Consider the following 21,258-nt stretch of genomic DNA (forward strand, 5'->3'; position numbering starts at 1 on the left):
AAACAGAAATACTTAACTAACTGACCATTTGCATCACAGCTAACTCGGTTCTGCCCCTCCCATCATAATGCTTGCCTCACCCCCATCCTGACTATGAGGGCCTTTCATCTCCTTGAGGGTCCTTATTCCCTAAGGATCCACAAACCTTGAGAAATGGCTTCCTTGGAGGTTAAACAGTGTTCTGCAATGGCATCCTAGGAACTGCAAACCCCATTTATTCCTCTATTTGCCCTATGTAAAAATGCAGTGTGCCATTGCTGGAAGATGGTGGCATGCTTCACAGCAGAAGATAAGCTGGTGAATGACCCCTGGATGTTTTTATTGATGTTAGTTGGTCCTGTAATATTGTTACCTGAGTAGATAATAAAGACAGATGTTTGTTGTACAGTTTGGGTCCTTGTGCCTATATCTCTGTTGGTAGCTGTTTATGCTATTTCCCATTTCAATTCTGATACTCACCCTTCATGGCTGAGAGCCAAAGAGGATTTAGACATACAAGTAGGGTTTTATACTTTCCCCCTTTAACAGCAGACCCCGCTGTTCAAAACTGCAGTTGCCACATAGAAATATGTCTGGGAGTTGCCTCTGCTGTTTGAAAATATAAATCGAAAGCTCCCTTGGATGTACCAAACTAGTAGTACAGTTTTTTGGATCAAGGACAATATTAATGAGCTGGAAAATGCAAAGCACATGAAATCATACAATAAAGGCTAACAAAGTGAAAGCAAAATACTCATAAATGTTGAATTGTAGCAGTAGCAAAGTACCTGATTTGCAAACAGTTTAATGTCCTCGGGAGTTCAGCCCTTCCTGTAAAGCTCAGTTAAAGGGAGAAGACACAGTTGCCACAATTGTGTTGTTGTTGTGTGTGTTATTATAAAAAAATACATTTAATCTGTTCTTAAGATGTTTAGAAACACCCATCTTACTGACCCTTATTTACGTGAATGCTCCTTGCTTTCATGAGATCTCAGCTCCTAAGGTCATGTTGTTATATTCATAGAAAAGACTAGCTACGGGGCTGTAGGAACCACATCTTTTTGTGGGACTCCAGGGCCAAAGTCCCTGGAGCCATGAAAGGGTGTGTGGCTCCTGTTGCACGATGTGTAGGCGTAGAACCCTAGGCACCGCTTACACTCAAGCGAGAACTCACCTGTGGCATGCACCCTGATTGAATTCCCAGCACACCCTATGGAAATAATTGCTTCCAGGGATGGGTTTTCCCGGTTTTGCTGGCTCAGGCCTGTTTCTGATGTAGGGCCCCACCAATTCCAGCCACATACCCTTGTTCTTTGGATCCCACCTAGTGTGAGGGTTATTAGAGAACCTAACACCATATTCCATGGCAGCTGTATTCGCAGCCATGATTTGCATTCTCGGAATGACCCTCAAATAATTGAAGAGGTACCAGCCCCTATCTGGGTATTTTGTGGCAACTATGCCTGCATAGATAGAGGAAATGGCCCGTCAGGTTGAAAAGGGGCATTCAATCTGTGTCTTTTTGCCCCTTTTTGTATTGTCAGTTTTCCAGGTGTCCATTTTTCCTTTCTTGGACTCGGGGGGGACAGCAGAGAGAACAGGTCTGGCAAATGGTTCTTACTGACACTCGAGAGCTGGGTGCTGGGGCTATCCCCGGCCAGAGTGCAAGCTTCTGCTCACATTTCCAGCTTGACATTCACCTGTGCACCAGCCTGCCAGATTGGCCAATGACAGTCTGGTGTGGAAGGCTGCGAACAGGTCCACTCCTGGGGGATTTAAAGCTGCACATGCTGGCGCCAGCACCCTGCTCTAATGGAGACGTAATTACAGTATTTTTCCATGTATAAGACGCCCCTGTGTATAAGACACCCACTATTTTGGGGGACTCAAAATTAAGAAAATGCACTATGCACTATCCGTGTATGAGACAACCCCTTATTTTAAACTTCAAAAAATTAGGAAAAAATATAGTCTTATACATGGAAAAATACAGTAATTCTGATAACTTGACTGTTTCATATATTTAAAGTTTATTTTCACTCCAATGGTCCTTGCTAATTTTTACATTCTTTTGTTTTTCAGTTTTCTCCTTGTCTTCGGTTGCTTGATTTTATCAGTGTTTTCTACTATCCCTGAACATACCTGGCTTGCCACTAGTTGCCTCTTCATTCTGGTAAGTGAACGAACCAAATAATAATAATAATTCAGAGATTGGAAAGTGCATTATATATATTTTTATACATATCCATAGTAAATTAGGGTGTATTTTATCAGTACTTTGGGAAATAAAAAAATAATAGCAGCAGGAAAAGAAATTAAAAAATGATAGCAGCACACTATTATGCAAGTTTTCTCTGAAGTAAGGCCCATCCTGTTAAGTGGAACTCTTACTTCCTAGGAGGGTGTTTGGTGAGTCATATTTCATTTGAGATTTATTCAGAGGTGGCAAACCTACAACCTGGTTGGCTGGTGTGCCTCCCCACAAGCAAATTTACCTTGTCCCCCCAAGACTACCAATTTTGGTGGCAGGAAAAAATAAAATAAAATAATAGACATAGTGTTCTGGTGGTCAGAGAGGTTTAAACCTCTCTGTTCAGCCCTGATGAGGATGCACATCACCCCTTCCGAATCACAGATCAGTGGGAGAAGGCTATGTGTCTGTGTGGCTACATGCACATGAAGTGGTCAAACCCATCTCTGGTATGTGGGCCCTGGAAGGTTGACCGAGGGTGAGCGTGGTCCTTGCGCACAAAAAGGATACCCAACCCTGATGTAAGATATAACGTGGTACCTTGGGTTAAGTACTTAATTCGTTCCGGAGGTCCGTTCTTAACCTGAAACTGTTCTTAACTTGAAGCACCACTTTAGCTAATGCGGCCTCCTGCTGCTGGCGCGCCACCGGAGCACAATTTCTGTTCTCATCCTGAAGCAAAGTTCTTAACGTGAAGCACTGTTTCTGGGTTAGCGGAGTCTGTAACCTGAAGCGTATGTAACCCGAGGTACCACTGTATATGGTTTTTGAAACTCTGAAGTCTTTGTGCTAGGAGAGGAACTTGTCTATGAGGCCCTCTCTGCTCCTACCCTCCAGAAACAGACACATTATTATTGGGGTCTCTTTGGAGGTGACCATGTTCAAGATTAGGATTCTGCCCATTTAGAAGTTACGAAGAAGGGCAGCATTCCCCAACTGTAGACTTTCCCATAACTACAACAAACTGCTGGGGAAAAGTAAATCTGTAGAAACTGTTGTAGATAGAAGCTTTAATCCTATTGAAACATGGTCACCATAGTCCTCTTCTCCATAGCACCCAGAAGGTATATTAATGACAGATTATAAGCCTCTGATATCATCCTGCTAATAAAAAGTTAGCATCAGGTATATCTAGATGTATACTGGGGGTGGACCGGGGTGGGAGGGGGAGGAATTCTAAATATCTCTAGAGAAATACAATTGTACCTCGGCTCCCATACTCCTTGGGAGTCGAACGTTCCAGCTCCCAAACAATTGGAAACCGGAAGTGAGTGTTCTGGTTTTCGAGTGTTCTTTTGGAAACCAAACATCCGACGGAGCTTCCACAGCTTCCAATGGGCTGCAGGAGCTTCCTGCAGCCAATCAGAAGCCACACTTTGGTTTTCGAACGTTTCAGAAGTCGAACGGACTTCTGGAACAGATTCTGTTCAACTTCCGAGGTACTATTAAATATACTATTTAGGCAGAAGTGGCTCACCAAGATAAGGTGGAGCTGCTATGCTAGCTTCTCAATAGGCAGGTTGTTGTTGCATAGTGAGAGGGGCAAGGAGGCAGGGAGGTCAGCATGGTGCAAACACACCAGCCAGAGCTACTTTGGTGCTCCTTCCAGAGCATCTGCAGCATACCAACCTCCCTGCTTCCCCTTTCTCCTCCTGATAAGCAGCAATGACCCTCCTGCCAATAAGCTAGCATAGCAGGTCTCTGCCAGCAAGCAAAATTCTTATTTACAGAGGTTTGTACAATTATGACAAAATGGCACAGTATTACAAGCAATATATTCTCTCTTTTTTGGGGGGGGGGAGGCTTTCATGATATGCTGCCCTTTTCTTTCTACCACCATGGAAAGATGTTTATTCTAATGAAATTTAAAAGTATCCAGAAAACCCAATTGGACATGAGATAATTGACTCCCTAGAAGAGGCAATGCGGGTTGTGATTCTTGTGTGCAATTCTTGCTGTCCTGCTGGATCACTGCTTACTGAAGTACAGAGGAAGAAAATATGAGAAATACGCAAATCCGTATTATTGTTATTGATCTTGCAGTGGTTGGTAGCTACAAATTATGAAGGTCTGGCCATATTTACTATTGTTAGCTCCACTTTTGTTCTTTGCTCTTGTCTTTGGGGGAGTTTTAAGTTTCTCTCGAAAGGTTCTCCCCTTATGGGAAGCCCAATGATGCTGTCTCCATACAGCAGAGCTGCTTTATTTGGAATTAGCGTACAAAAATATAAAGAAGATTGCGATACATGGGGCAAGTGGAAAGAAGTTTTCATTTGGAGATCAAATGGATGATGTTGGCAATAGAGACAAAATCGCAGAAGGGTAGCCTCTTTAGTCTTTTGGAGCAAAACAACAAACACTTTACAGATAAACAGATTTATTTTGGCATAAACATCTACGTTTACTTGTACAGGCAGAGGAGGACCACCTCTGCAGCAAATGCTTGTGTACTGGGGGGCGGGGTGGGGAGAGAAACATTGCAGTCAGTGACGGTATCAACAAATGGAACAAACAACTAAATGGGAGAGGAAAGTGACTGTGTAAAGAATGAGTAATTCTAGATTTTATGCAATCCAAAATATTAAACCTTTATTGCTTTCCCCACTTAAGTGGAGTGCCTAATGACTGCGTTGTTCTGTATTCTTCCATCCTTTTGTAACTTGGACTGAGTTCTGTCATTCAAAAAGTAACATTGCTAATTACTGGAAGGGGGTAGTGGTCAAAACAACAGGTCCTAATTATTAAATTAGAGCAAGCAAACGCGCGCGCACACACACACTTATTTGGATCCTGCCCTTTTGTGTTGATTTTTAAAAAAATATTTCAATGTTTATATAAAGTGTCCATGAGCCTTATAATTTATCTCCTATCTATGCTTTACCTCATAACTGTGCTTTTTAAAAAGAAAAAGAAAAAAGAAAATTTGCTTTGACTCCCTCAGGAGTTTATGGACTCTCCTCCTTTGGAGGTTTTTAAGCGAAGGTGGGATGTTCACCTCTCATGTATGCTTTAGTTGAGTTTCCTGCATTGCAGGTGGTTGGACTAGATGACCCCCATGGTCTCTTCCAACTCTATATGATTATTTTATTCTAAGCCTGTTTTTGTATAATGATCACTCTTACTGGATTGGGGCATCAATATGTTAATTTCTCTTAGCTTTGTTTGGAGTTTTAAGTTCTATTGTCAAGAGCACTGAAATTTGTCCAGAGTTTTGCATGAAGAGCTTTAAAAATGCTGATGTTATTTTTTAGCCTTTTACCTTACCCATTGGTGATTTATCACAATCTGTGCATTGTACAATATCTTAGCATATTTTTAAATTTGTAATATAATTCCCGTTAACTAGCAGCCCAAAAGTGCAGTAGCAGAGTATTACATCATACCATATGCAAAGCAAGCAAATAATAATAATAATAGGAAGAAGTGGTAACACCAATAAAAATCAATTTCCTGAGCTGGCATGGATAGTGAATGTCAGGCATCTAAGTCTGAAGCATAAGAAATAAGATCCTACCAGATGACGCAAAAGTATTCTGGGTCCTCTGCCCTCTTGTGACATGCAGTTTGTGTGTGTTTTTTTTCCCAAATGGCCAAAGTCCATAAGTTCTTATACCATAAAGACAAATGTTGATTTTTCAAGGTTTTCCATTGCTGAGATATTGAAATCCTAGCTACAGCTAGCATCCATGTCAACAGTTCTTTTTGAGCAACTAGCCTTCATGTTATCAGTCAATACGTTCAGTAATGACAGTTGTGGGGAGACCTGAACAGGTAATTTAATTGTTTTAGGTGTTTCATGATCTATTTGAGACAAGAATAATGAGACCTGAGGGCATTCCCACCAAAGATGGAAGAATGTCCCTTGAAGCTCACCAACAATCCTGTGTTGACTGTGATGTGATAGGCGACATCTGCACAGGTAGACAATGCCATCTGTGCACAACTTTGAGGGAACATTCCCTCACATATGATGAAACAGACTTATGAGGCCTAGCTGACCACCATGATTTCCATTCAGATTCCTCTATTTCAATGTTTAGATACTTTCCCCAAGAAAATATAAGGCCCACCAAGGGACCAGCAGTAAGCTCTAAAAGCTCTGTGTATAAATTAAACAGCTAAACAAAATAATAGATTAAACGACTAAACAACAACAACAAATAATAATAGAGACCAGTCCTTTGCTTCTGTGTCCCTGGAGCCTTCATTACATATCTTAAAGTGCCAGGAAAAACATTCCTCTTTTCCCAGGCCTTTGGCTAATTAAACATTCTATGGCCTTTTAAACGGGCTGTTGTTTTTGTTTCTTATTGTGGTATGTATTTTTATATTGTAAACCACCACCCTGTCATCCTTGGATGAAGGGCAGTAGAGAAATTTAATGAATAAGAATAATGGTTTCATAATTAGTCAGAGATCAGGGCTGGATCTACACTGGTTCTAAAAACACTGTTTAAAAAAGTAATATAGCTCTCAATGCAATTTTGCATTGACGACAGGTTGCTGCTCTTCAGCGACCTTCTGGTGTCACATTTTTATAACACATTTTTAACATTATAACTAACCAGTGTAGATTTGCCCCTAGGAGCTTGGGCTTTAAGTGACTGATCTGCCAGTATATGGTGAAGTTGATACTTCTGTGTAATCAGTTTAGACCTGAATCCCTCATTTTTTAATTTAAAATATTTTTGAGGTCTCTATTTTGAAATCTTCATATATCTAAAAAAAAATAAAATCCTTCTTTAGGTAATTTTAAAGCAGCGAGCTAAATAATAATAATAATAATAATAAATTTTATTTATATCCCGCCCTCCCCAGCCGAAGCCGGGCTCAGGGCGGCTAACAACAATAAAACAGTACAAAAGTACAGCATAAACAACAGTCTAAAATCATTCGTTATAAAATTAATTAATTCAAGCCACTGGCAACTATTGGGCCAGAGCTCCGCGAAGATTGCCGAGGGAGGGAGTCAGGCTGTGCCCTGGCCAAAGGCCTGGTGGAACAGCTCTGTCTTGCAGGCCCTGCGGAAAGATGTCAAGTCCCGCAGGGCCCTGGTCTCTTGTGACAGAGTGTTCCACCAGATCGGAGCCACAGCCGAAAAAGCCCTGGCTCTAGTTGAGGCCAGCCTAACTTCTCTGTGGCCTGGGACCTTCAAGATGTTTTTATTCGAAGACCGTAAGTTTCTCTGTGGGGCATACCAGGAGAGGCGGTCCCGTAGGTACGAGGGTCCTAGGCCGTATAGGGCTTTAAAGGTTAAAACCAGCACCTTAAACCTGATCCTGTACTCCACCGGGAGCCAGTGCAGCTGGTATAGCACCGGATGAATGTGGTCTCGCAGCGAAGACCCCGTAAGGAGTCTCGCTGCAGCATTCTGCACCCGCTGGAGTTTCTGGGTCAGTCTCAAGGGCAGCCCCACGTAGAGCGAGTTACAATAATCCAGTCTGGAGGTGACCGTCGCATGGATCACAGTGGCTAGGTCAGGGCGAGAGAGGTAAGGAGCCAACTGCTTAGCTTGGCGGAGATGGAAAAATAGAAGGAAAGCATCTGACTTTTCCTTATGCCATTAGCCTTTAGTCTTATTATGTGCATAGATAAATGAAACAATGTCTTTCATGCTGATATCACAGAGGCAGATAACAAAATAGAGCTGGCCACTGCTCTGCCCCCCAACATAAAGATATAAAGTAATACAAGACTCCAGCTATATATAAAAAATAATGTTGCTTGGTATGTTTCAAATGAAATAAAATCCTTTCCTTCCCCTCCCACATAAGCTTGGATTTTTTATATGTCACCATGGAAAGAAGTTGATAAAACTCATTTTTTCAAATGTACAAACTGCAGTGATGTTTCCTTTATTTATATTTAGACAACTGAACAAAGGGTCATGTTTACTAGGGGAAAGAAAAGGGGACTGGAAAAGTTCAGAGACAGAATAAAACCGTTTCCTGGAAATGATTACACAGTGGATGTGTGTAGGAATAGAAAGATATAGAGAAAATGATGTATTTTGGAAAATATACATCACTAAACTGCATTTTTAAGATAGAGTTGGTACTAAAAGCTCTCTTACTTTGCTTCTCATGTTATACCTCTTAAGTGCTTATTGATATACATCTATAAGCCCTTCGGTCACTTTCATAACACACACACACATTCATTCTGAAAGCACAATCATTTCCAGAGCATTCTACACTGTCTAGACCACTAACAGTTAAATCAGCAATCCAGTGCAAAGGGTATTCTTAATCCCATGGCTTTTAGGGGACTAAAGTAAGCCCCTGCTTCTGACATTATTATAATAGCATGGGAGCCACTCTTGAATGTGCTTTTCTTCTTAACACTTTGGTAGCATCAGATGCTCATGTTCACATGGCAGAAGCCAGCTTGACAACCCTGTAAACAGCAGGGAGGTAGCGGCTTATGGGTCTCTGAGAGCAGCAGGCACAGCTGATTTCGTTAAACTAGGAGTAGCCAATGAGATGTTGTGGACTACAGCTCCCATCAGCCCTGGGTTGGTGGGAGTTGAAGTCCACAACTTTTGTAGGGCACCACGTCCCAGCATTAGACAACTGTAGTGCCTAGACTCTGCTATGCAAGACTATTGTAATAAATGAGCCGTCCGGATTCCAGCAAGTTGCCCTACTTTGGTTCCCAGTGGACCGAGTAAAATCTAGCTAAACGTCTGATAATTCTGTACCAGTTGAGCCCTCTGAACACTTTGCCTTTCTAAACATGGAGCATGAGTTCCCCCAAGAACTTGGGGGCATACCAAAGGTCACCCCTTTTCATCGTCCAGATGACAGAATCCTGGAAAAACTTCAGAAATCAATGGTGTCTTTAACAACCTGTAAAACTATCATCTTACAAACCACTTTTGGGATTCACCAAATTCCCAAGTGCCTCCTGTCCTACATTGTTCAGGATGCCCCACCAACCTCCAGAATGGTTTTTCAGGAGGTGGACAGTAGAGGGAGAAGCTTTTCTTCCATGAATTTACCTTGGGCTCCAGTCCAGTTTTTGTAGCTTTTTTTCTTGACATCACAAGCAGGAGCACATGTTTGCAATATGCCAGACTTGCTACCTACTATTTATTTACTTCTGTGAGCTACAGATTGTTTATAAGGCAAGGTTTATTTTGTATTAAACTGTAAATAAATTTTAAATGTTCCTAAACGAACTGCTTCTCACATTTTGATCTTATAAATAAATAAATCCAAGAGACACTTGTACAATTGTAGCACCGTGTTTGTAAGTGCATGTGCGGATAAACTTCTGACAAATTCAAAAGATTATAAAAACATTTGGCATTCTGTCTAGATGGCTAGTCAGATACTTGGCAAGTCAAATAGATAGGAACAAAAGCAGCTGCAGAAGCATAGTTGAAATAAATTATAATGTTCAAAAATATGGTAGGTAATTTAAAGCCCTGTGGTCAAAAATAAAATCCAGTAATGGGAAGTTACAGATAATTTTCAAGTGGAAACGCAGTACAGCAAATAATAAAACTGCTGCTAATACACTGTGCAAACCAAGCAGGTCTCTCTCTACACACACAGTCCTGGTTCACAAGACCCATTAAGGCAAATTATGGCTTAGCAAGACCACACAAATATGGGAGCTCTTTGAAAGGAGCTCACAGTTACTTTGCTCCCCAGCCACTTCGTTCCTTTTACTACTGTATCACACTAAACAAAGGTAAATAAAGGTTTGCACAGCTTGTCATCGGAACTGGGCCGCATGGCTAACTTGCTCCTACTTAAGCATGAGCTGTAGGGAGTCCTAGTTCAGATGACATGCTAAACCGAACCCCAGTTTAGCAGGACCCCCCCCCCAAAAAAAGACTACAGAGGAGCAAAGCATTTGCAAGCTACTCTCCAAGAGCATGCTTAATAAGTTTAATAAGCAGTAATTTGTTACGTGAACCATCTCAAAGTCTTGAGTAAAGTACACTGTTGTAACCAGGTTGAATCAATTTTAAACATCAAGAGTGAATCAGTAAGTGGAATACTCTGCATGCAGATAATTTTCATGGGACAGCACTGTGTCAATTAACTTTGGAAGAAAGTGTTTTCTGCAAAGGCTTAAAACTTGGAAGAAGATACCAGAGGGATAACTGCAAAGCATTGCGGCAGATGGCATCATTCGCAGAACAGAAGTGTCAACAGATTGGGTATACTCTCAAGTTGTGGTAGAAAGGAAAGGGAGAGAATCACATTTTCCACTGACCCCCAAGGAACTGAGCAAAAAATATTAAAAGTATACACTTCCACTCATCTCTGAGATGCGAGATGTTAGCCGAGATGGCAGGAGTGAAAAATCTTTCCTCAGACCATATGCATCAGCAGGATTTTGGCAGATGAGAGGTTCGTTCTTTAAATATATTGCAATTGGTTTCTTCGTGCCGTTTTTCAGTTACACACTTGGAAGAAACAGCTCCCAGAAGTTCTCCAAACCTCCTTTTCTCCAGCATGAGGAAGGGGTATATTTGGAAGCAAAGGCAAGAAGGAAAAACCTCCTGGCTGGTAGAATTATAATCTCCCCAGTGTGCTTCAGGTGTAGTGGGCCCAGACTGTAAAGGGATTTAAAAGTAAGCACCAACACCTTGAATTTTGCCTGGAAACAAATTGGAGCTAATGTCGGTGGCTAAACAAACTGCTGCTCAGTGAAATAGCTCCACTTCCCTGGCTGCCTTCAAAGACACCCCACATAGAGAGGTTGCCAACACTGTTGCTGATATTAATATTGTGCAGTTTGAAGTGACTGAAAGCATAGGAATTGACTCCTTTGGAAGAAAACAGTGTCCAGGCCCAAGAAAATATTATTCATAGTTTTACTGGCAGAACTCTTCAAAAACATCATAAGCATCAAAGATACAACCAAAATATCTATGCAGTGTCTTGTGCTGTCCAGCACAGGCTCAACATCTTCTTAGAAATAAGAGATTCCAAAAATCCAAACTGTGTCTCTCCCCCATTCCAGTCTGCATTCCAGCCTTCATTGGCCTTAGGCTATGCATGTCTTGCAGAGCCATTTACATGCATTGTTCTCCCTGTAGAGTTCAGAAATACTAACAGCCACCAACCTCTCAAGATGGGGAATTTGCTACTCAATACCTTCATCACATGATCAAAGGTTCACTCTCAGCACAGAGTAGAAAAACAGTCAACAGGTCATTAACAAGTTACAGCTCAGAGAGAGCTCTTCTTGCTTTCAGTATAACCTCATGGAAAGTCCCCATGTTAAACCTTTTCACAAACACACATTCAGGCCTTCTCATTTCAGTGTTAATTAAACCATTATACTTAACAAGTACATGCATCTCACTGTTTAGGTCCTTCCTTTGTAGCAAGTGGTACACAACCTGCCTCTGTAGCTTCAACTCCTACAGCTTCATGTACAAGCGGTCTCTCACTCATGCTTGCTGTGTTCTAGAGCAGGGCCTGGGTGAGGAGCAATGTTGTTTCTTCTCCTCTGCATTAACTTTTGACTGGTTCCAGCAAATTTCACCAGATCTGAACATCCCAGGGAATAATCCTCAAATGTGATCCACAGCGGGATGGAGAAACGTCTTTCTCCAGTAGGCCAGATATTTATATCTCCACCTCAGACTGTGGACAAGGCTGCTTGTCATTATCAGCTGATGAGCAGAGACAAGGAACTGAGCAGGATTAAACTGATAAGCAGGGGATTGAATACTGATGCTTTGGCTGTGCGTGCTAGTTCTCGGTGGGAAACTAGTGGGTTTCCCACCAGTGCAGAATTGAGCTACATAACCCCACCAATCAGCTGGCAACATCTGCCCATCAGAATGGTATCAGATGATTGACCGGTGGGCATGGTTATGGAGAAACAGCATTGTAGGTCTGATTGGACCCCCCTGGAATGACAAGATTGGCCTGTGGGCTAGGCTAGGGGGTTCCTCACTCTGATTTACAGGTTAGCTTCAATGCCCTTTTTGAACTTATGATGCTAGGCTTACAGCATGAGCTTCCCCCCTCCACCCACGTTGGTCGCAAACCTCGAGCATTGATAAAAGTATATAAATCCTCATCCCCACTGCTTGTGGGTAAGCCTGCAGTCATGAATCGCTTACTGATTTTGTGAGGCAAAGGTAAAATGGTTTGGGGAAAAACATGTCTCCTTGATTGCAACAAACTACATAATTGAAGAAACAGAGCCAGCATGCTGTAAATCAGCAGGCTGATTAAAAATGAATAAGATTGGCACGAGCAACCACCCCTTTGAGTATTTCATCTTATACCCAGTGTCACTGCTGGATCTTCCAACAGCTGCTAGGCACAAGACCTTCAAAATTGCCGAAAGTTGAGCTCTTGAGGAGCTCCTTTCCCATCACTGACTGACTGAACCTTTGAGCAGATATCGTGCTCATGACAAGCGAGTAATATGCAACTAAGTTACACTCAGAGTAGACCATTGAAATCAATGGATTTAAGTTCCTTACCCATTGATTTCAGTGGGTCCATTTTGAGTAGGCTGACTTTGGATATCACCTTTGATACACCCAGATATGTATAAAAAATAAAATTATTTTTAAAAAACTATTAGCAAATAAATGCTACTTTATCTTTAGCAAAATTAATTTTGATATGGAATAACTAGCACACTTGTGGTAAGACCTGTTTTCTAGTGCAAATGGTACAAAATCATTTATATCTACGGTAATACATGTATTAAGACTATTTATTAACACTAAGATGTCAAATGCTCATCATCAAATTGTTGTGAAGGTTGATTGTGTGGCTGATAAATACCAGAAAATCCTTAAGGCACAATTAACTAACTTGACAGTGATACACCTTGATGCAACTCCCCCACCTATATGGCCCAGCAGAGCAGCTGAGCAGTAATATCTATACAGGATCTGGAGGCTGCATCTTGTTGGAACAGTCATAGCAGCTCCTTACCAGGCTTGCAGTTGCATTTAGAAACAGCAGGATACAGAGGTTTATAGTTCCAGTTTGAAAACACTTGTGACTATACTGACCAGTTGCAGACCAGTGGCTGCATGGCTACCATGCAATAATCTCAGATACCAGGTACCCCTGGTGTTTGTGGAAGTTTGGCTGCCTATGCTGCTATTGAGAATGGGAGGTAGGGCTGGCCCACCCATAGGGCAAGGTGAGGTGACCATCTTCAAGTGGCAGGATCCATAGGGGCAGTAGATCTGGTGGCAGCAGCAGCTGCAGCATGCTCCTTGGAGGCCAGATCTCCTTGGCAGCCCTCACCATGCCACCACTACAGAAGTCCTCTTGGCAAATAGGAAGCACTGCTGGTCTCTTCTCAGCTTTGTTCCTAATGTGGATCTTTATCTGTCTCTCCCCCCCACCCCTTGTTCTTGATGTAGATCTTCACTCACCCCTTCTTCCCTGGTCTGGTTTGCCTCATATGCCTCTTCTGACGGCCTTGGTGGGAGGATAGCTCTAGTGCAGGGGATTTGAGAATTACACCCTTACTTTCCAAGACTGGAATCTAAGCATGTTTATCTGGAATTAAGTAGCCCTGAAAGCCTCGGATAGTCTTACTTCTGAGTAAACATAGGAATGGATTGCTTGGATGTTTATGAGATATTGTACTAGGAACTCTTGGGAATTTATTGGTAGTGATTTATGTTCCATTTATAAATCTCTTCCAAATTTTTGTGTTTTTAAAATTTATGACCCCACTTTTCCTACTGTTAGAAATCCAGCTGGATAGAATTCAACATTAACTCTGTGTTCCCTCTGTTTTAAAACCATTGTCTCTGAGTTCTTTCCTCTTATAGTTGAAATGTGAGTCATCCTTATTTATCCAAGACATTGTTCTCTTGAAGTATATATAATAACATATTAATCACCTACTTAATATGAATTAGAAGCAGGTAAAACTTAGCAGTTAAATTTTATCATTTTAAACCTTTAAAAATCAAGTGACAAGCTTTTTTCAGGGGGAGGACAATGTCTGTCAGAGCAGCCTTCAGTAAACAGCATGCCATGTAAAATCAGTGAGAAGGTAAAGAGAAATTACTGGTGTAGGGGTTAGTATGTGGTATGAGGAGAGTGAAACACTTTCCAATTTTTGATATTTTTCCTACAGATAATTCATAAAACAGATTCGAGCTTTTCCACACTATTGAGTAGGTAAGAGTTATCAAGCTCCATGTTTCCCTAGTTAGCTAAGTACTGCAGACCCCCTGTTTTTCAAAAGCCAAGCCATGGACCCTCTACTTTTGAAAATTTTGATATCTTTGTGCGAAGCAAATTTTTGGAGCAAGTGTGGGGTAGTCCCTAAAAAGCAAGGGATTTTAGTTATCACAAATTTTATGGGCAGTGTTTTTTAGTATATTACTCACAAAAATGACAATGATTTAGTGGGGTGGGGGAGATGACTTTAATTTTACTAACATGTATTACGAGTTAACAAATTAGGACATATCTAGCAGCTACTAAACCTAAATATGTTGGGAGAAATCATGCCTTTTTTTGTCCCAAACAATCCCTTCCACTTCCAGTTCAGTATTTCCTACCTTTAATCTCAAATCTAGATTAACATTGAGCCAATTTCTATGCTTATTCTTTATATAACAACATGTCCAAAATGTTTGTTCACAAAGATATGTGGAACAGAATGAAACGAGATGTTTCAAAGCTTTTTCACCTGCTTATAATCAGGAAAAACCTTCACCCAGGATGAGCTAGTCTACATTCTTAGAAAAATTATTTCGAAGAACCGTCACAAGTCACATCGACAAGTGTATCTTCCGCAGATAGAGTACGTCACCACATTAAAAAGGATTCCTTATCCATGAGTTTTCGGGATTTGGTGCAGGAAAGTAATATCTGAAGCTAGTCATATTAAATCACGCATGTGCTCATTGATGTTATTTTTTACTTCTGGTATCAATTCTTTCTCAGTGGACTCCAGAAATTCTCCAATGTTTGGATGTTATTGAGGCTACCACCTTCTACTCAGCTTTCCCTTAACCATAATTTTTAAATCACTGCCTCAATCTTATCTTCAGTGTAAAAAATATACACATCACTACCTTGAAGGCTTGTGTTGAGAGCGTTCAAGTAGGTGAAAAGATTGCTAAGTAGGCTACCAAACACAACCACTCAAAGTTGTTCAACTGACCACATGAAAAGTTTGAATCTGTCAGGAAAGTCATACTTCACCACGGATGAACAAGTCCACTGATTTTCTCTGACATAGCACAAGCACCATCTGTTGTCAGACACACACATTTCTCCCATGAAATGTGGTTCTTTGCAACAGCAAAAAACAACAACAGCAAAACCCACTTAGGGATTTAAACATGCACTCTGCTGTAGTGTGTGCAAGTTCACATGAAAGTAAAAAAAAAAAATCCTCCATATATTTTTCTTCCCATACATAGTGTACAAAGGCATGATAGCTTTGTTTGTAATACCAGCGGTTTCATCAGTTTGCAGTGGAAAGAAGTTGCAAGTCTGGACCCTTAAAGTGAGAGTCTGTTTTATATCATTAGACATTAGACATCATTAGACATATTCTTCATTTCACAATGTTGCTCGAAGGAGGTGATGTGTTGATTTCCCTAGCCTCCCGACTCACCAAGTACTCATTTGCATATAGCTACACAAGCAGGGAGAATCACTTCCTCGCCTAGAATATGATCCTTTCCTGCTTTGACAATGATTTTGCCACATAAGAAGCTAAGGTTGCATTCTCCTGAGAACTCCTGAGAAGTTTTTTTCTATGGTTTTTTTGCCCCTTCTTCAACTCCACAAAAAACATTGATTTATTTTTGGAGCGTACGTGTTTTGTCTCCAAATGACGTTGAAGATTAGCAGGCTTCATAGATTCATTAGCTAGAATTTCACAACATGAAACACACAGGGACTTTGGTTATAAGTCAGATCCTTCGGTAAATCCATACTGAAGATAGTCATCACTGTACTTATGGATCAAATGCGCCCAGCATCTAGATACAGTGATTCTTCAGCCATTGTAAAACACTGAACCTATTTATTGATGCTGCCATCACTGACAGAACTGAATACCTGCTTAGGGCAGGAGAAACTAATCCAGGCACTTCCATCCCTTCCATCATAGATGATCATCAGAATAAGAGATGGCAGTGCTGATTATGACCCAGTGCAGAAGTGGGCTATCTACGCACTTGCATCTCATTTAGGAAGCTAACAGATGGTCAACAACAGAGGCTCAATCCAAGAGCAGCAAGAGATGGTGGTTGGTGAGCGCAAGTCCCTGTTCCTTCCAAGGATGTATCAGTGGTGTCAAAATAGTTACCACCAACTATCTGCATTGCGCATCCATCCTGCCCTGGAATCATGTGGGCACCACCCATTTCAACACTTTGAATTTCACCTTCTGCCACTCTAAGAAATACTCAGAATCCCAGATAAATGTAATAGAACTAAACTTTGTGACTAACAGTCCCTTTGGTTTCAATAATTTTATAATTAGGTTCTGCATCTAAGTAAAATGCAAATTCTATTATAATGATTAATACAGTTAAACCTAAATGGTTAGTCAGCTAAAAATCTTTAAACTGGTTGGCAGCCTCAAAAACTGTGCATATTAAAAGTGAGAGTGTGGATAACATAACAGAAAATGGATTGTTTTAATCTTTTTTTACATTCCACTGCTAGGTTTATTTTTGCATAGCTAATCAACCATGATTCTTCTGAGATTAGGGAATTTATGTCAATGGGTTCCCCCCCTCCCCCTACTTTTTATCCATATGCCTTCTGATTCTCTAGCAGACTGGAACTATGGGAATTTGATGGTCACAGCATGTACTCTGCAAATTAACCAAAGGTTATTTAGAGTTTTAATGATTAGTGGTGTTAATTAATGAGGAAACTACAATAACAACAGTTTTAGCAGTTTTAATGTCTTTCCAAAGGAAAGCACTTATTGTTTCAGCCAACAGAGAAGCAAGGGAATTTAAGCCATTTCAATAGCCTATGTGAAATATAACAGTAATCACAAAGGACACAATCCAGCCAGAGTTAGTACTTTAGAAGTCCCATTGATTTCAGTGGCAGAGTTGAGTACATTCTTAAATGCATCTGATCTTGGACCACCTCTTTGATTTCTATTAGCACATTACTTAGCACCACAATTAAAGAGAACTTCCCCTCCCATGATGTTACTTTGTGAAATCCCACAGCTTTCTTTAGCAAAGCAGCAATGACATATTCATATGTAAAATGCTCTGGGAGCTTTAGAAATGGCCTTATTGTTTCCTGAAATCAGTAGGTGTCAATTCTTTCTTATGCATACAGTTTGATTATTAACGTCTGTAAGCACTATTTCGGCTCAGATCAACAGAAGTGCTGAATAGAAAGACACAAATGAGTTGATGAATATGATCATACAGTCAAGTTCATAAGTTTCCTTTCCAGAATCTGTGGTAGCTGGGTGTCAGGAGAATATGTTTAATTGATCTCTGAAGCCATCATGCAGTCCCACTGAAATTAGTCTAACTTCAGTTCTTCCCTAAGTAGAGCTTAGCTGTATGCAGCTCATCAACTCATGCCATGCATGATGGCACAAATAAATATACAGGTACTGTATCATCCATTGCCCATAACAAAGGAGAATATAATCTGTACATTTTGTCGCACACATCAGGAAATTGGACTCAACTACCACTTCCCACCCATGAAAGTCCCTTTTCAAGAGATGTGTGTGTGGCAGCCACTTTTATGTCCATCAACTTTTCCAGATATTCTTCAGTGTCAGGGACTGGAAGGGGGGCTGGAGTCTGATTCAGGAGAGGGGGGTAAGTGATTTGTGGGGAACCGTTCAGGCCAGGAGACAAGAGTCGGAAGCAGGGGAAACTTCAGTGCTGAACGGTGGAGCACAGGATGGGGAGGAAGAAAGGGCCAGATGATTCCCCAACCATTCCTGCATCATTCTTCTAGAACCAGGAGGGTATTGAAATGGGATTAGCAAAGGAAGTTGCCATGTAGGCGCAGTCTCCATTGAGCGATGGCACAAAAACTAGTGGAAGGGGAATGGTCCCCGGTTGTTGCAACTGCTCCATAGAGCATAGACCTGGCAACAGCTGCCTAGACACTAGATCAGGGCTTTCCAAACTTTTCATGTTAGTGACTTTTTAGACATGCATCATTTTGCTACACAGTAATTCAGTTTTACTAGCAAATCGGAGGTTGAACCAATTTCCATCCCTGGGAGGAGCGCGGGGAGTGTTTGCGCAACACACACACTGCAGCGAACACACTAACGTGTCGCGACACACAATTTGGAAAGCTCTGCACTAGATTGTTGTGCGTAGATATCCAGAGCCAACTCAAAACAATATAAAGAGATATAGGAGTGTGGAAAGTGTTTTAGGGCTGTCACCCAAATAAATCTCTGAAGTGTATGAAGCTTAAAAGATAAAGTAATATATTTGCAAATGAGCCACAGTTCTAACAAAACAAAAAACCCCTCATTTTACATGGTGCACACAGGTTTCAAAGCAAGCACCGTCTCACTTTGTGAGAAAAGGAGGAAGACGTCCTTCTGTGGTATATGGTGTGTAAAGGGTTAAAAGAAACTGTGACCATTGCTTCTCCTGTGGCTCGGTGGGTGGGATTTGTGTTGTGTTTGTGTTTCAGCCCCCCAGCATTTCAGTTCTGGGTAAACTGGCCTCAGAGCTGGTCCTGTTCATTCTCTGTTTAATGAAGCCACTCTTCAGTTGTTCCTTTGGCATCTGTTGCTGTGCACAGTGAACAGGAAGCTATGCAACCCTTTGGGTAGATGCACAAGGGACCCACATAAGAATATTACATCTTCCAAGATGGAGCCTGCCATATGGGCTACTTTGAAAAATTAAAATATTGAACATTAAAAACAAATCAAATCTGTTGTCAAGTTAATCAGTAACACCCTCTAAATTAATTGGGAGGTTATTATCTGAGTAAATGTTGTGGCCTTAATACAAGATGTTAATTCCATTAATTAATTGGAGGGTGATGTTACATTCGCATTTGACCTTAGCTTGAAACACACCTAGTACAGTGTTGCCTGCCTGACCTGTTGGTCGTGACCTGCAAGTAGGTTGTGAAGCCTGGGCATGTGAGTCATGGGTTTTATAAGCAAATCCAAAACAATTACCATATTGCTTCTAATCCTTAGCTGGTATAATAATACCTCTTCCAACTTTTTGTTTGGTTGGCGTATTAGAATGCTGTGCTGACACTTGCCAAACAAAGTCTTACATTTTAAAACTTGGGGGACACTCTCTGGTGGATCACGGCAGGTCCAGTGACACTTCACCACAAGGTACTCATACAGGGAGTATCTTATCTTGTGGCGAACTGTCACCAGATGTGCTGCCAGGGTTAGTTAATAGTTTAGCCAAGGCTGATGTGAAGTTTGCTTAGCCGTGGTTTGTCTACTACTTTTGTGCTGAAGAAACAGAGAAGTTTGGGTGTGAAACCCATTTACAAAACTGATGTCACAAAGCTGCATTTGTGCAAAAAGAACAACAATGCATTGAACTGCAATGTGTTAGGACCTTCAGAGCTTGCTGATGAAGCAATACCCATGCTGCTGCTGTTTAGTAGTACATGTCTACGAGAGACAAGTTTTTCAGCAATGACAGGCATGAGAACAAAATTGAGTGGCACACTATTACTAAGGATCTGTGTCTAACAGCCATCAAACCACACACTGACCTACATTGACAAAAGGCAAGCTTAGTCATCCCACTGATAGTTTCCAGCATAGACTTTATGATGAATAAACTATTGACATTATTCATAATTTTTGTATTTAACACTGCTTTAAGTTTTAAGAATAATTTTTATAGTTTATGAAGCAATACCCTGCAATAAGGTTATTAGTGTTCTTGCATTCCCATAAAAAGAAACCTGTGAATAACTTGGTGAGTACTATAAATATTTCAACAATTAATTAATATGTTAACTACTTAACAGTAATCTGTTAAATAGGTTTTAGCTTGGATGCCTCACATAATGGTTATGAAATAGGCAAAACAAAAACAAAAAAACCCCAGCAAGACAGTTACAATGAGTCAAGCTGATGGCTGTTGTTGTTGTTTAGTCATTTAGTCGTGTCCGACTCTTCATGACCCCATGGACCAGAGCACGCCAGGCACTTCTGTCTTCCACAAGCTGATGGCTACTGAAGATCTAAAAATTCATGTGACAAAAAATCAATGACTCACTCTACCAAGTGTTGGTTACCATACCAAAAAAGTTGGGAACCACGGTTCTAGTATTCCAGACATAATATGGTACCTGGACTGCACTTAACCCTACCAATTAAATTTTCCCCATACTGATTAAAATTACCATTCACAGTTTTAAACCTCCTGTGTGCAAATCCTCCAGTTAAAGCAATTAGAGTTTGCAGCCCTCATATTACCTAGCTGCAGTTACTGAAATGCATAAGTATAATAAAATGAGAATAAGCTCAATTAGCAAATAAAACACCTAATTATATAATAACCGAGAACTAGCTGGTCTGACGTTTCTTATTCTTACTCAAGCACTGTTTAAAATAAGTTAATGTCAGTTCTACAGTTCCATGATTACTTTAATTAGGATGGTCTGATTAGAAACAATAGTGCTAGATTTGCCCCACAAGTTTAAGATAACACAATCACTTAGAGCCAAGGTTCCATTTCTGCTTGATGCTTACATGGGAGTCCCATCCATTTCCATGAAGGGATCCCTGTTTCAGTGATGTGTGGTTGAAAATTTTCCACAGGGGGAAAAAAATCCAAAATGGGAGATTTTGCAGTGCTTTACTTTTGGTGGGAAAAATATCAGTTTCGTATGTTCATTAGTAACAATGAGTGGGTGCCACACACAACTATAATAATGGCAAGCTTGGTGATTTCAAAGTTTTTTGCTTTGTTTACTAAATACGAGAGGAAATAAACTTGCTAAATTAGATCACTCTCAAGGGCATCAGAAAATATTCCAGTAGAAACAGAACTTTTCCCGATACAAATTATCTTACTCAAATTAGCTTAGTTCAAA

At 40.8% G+C, this 21,258-nt stretch overlaps 1 protein-coding gene across 4 annotated transcripts in view; it reads left to right on the plus strand.

Moving 5' to 3' along the window:
• Window positions 1-21,258, plus strand: part of KCNQ5 (potassium voltage-gated channel subfamily Q member 5) — a 272,747-nt gene that overhangs the window by 182,836 nt on the left and 68,653 nt on the right. For all 4 annotated transcript variants that reach the window (XM_080997992.1, XM_080997989.1, XM_080997990.1 and 1 more), the window contains exon 2: window positions 2,062-2,152. In XM_080997992.1, coding sequence (XP_080854118.1) covers window positions 2,062-2,152 — 91 coding nt within the window. The remainder of the gene's footprint in view (window positions 1-2,061; window positions 2,153-21,258) is intronic.

This window comes from Podarcis pityusensis, assembly GCF_964106645.2.
Source record: "Podarcis pityusensis genome assembly, chromosome: 3".
Taxonomy (NCBI): Eukaryota; Metazoa; Chordata; class Lepidosauria; order Squamata; family Lacertidae; genus Podarcis; species Podarcis pityusensis.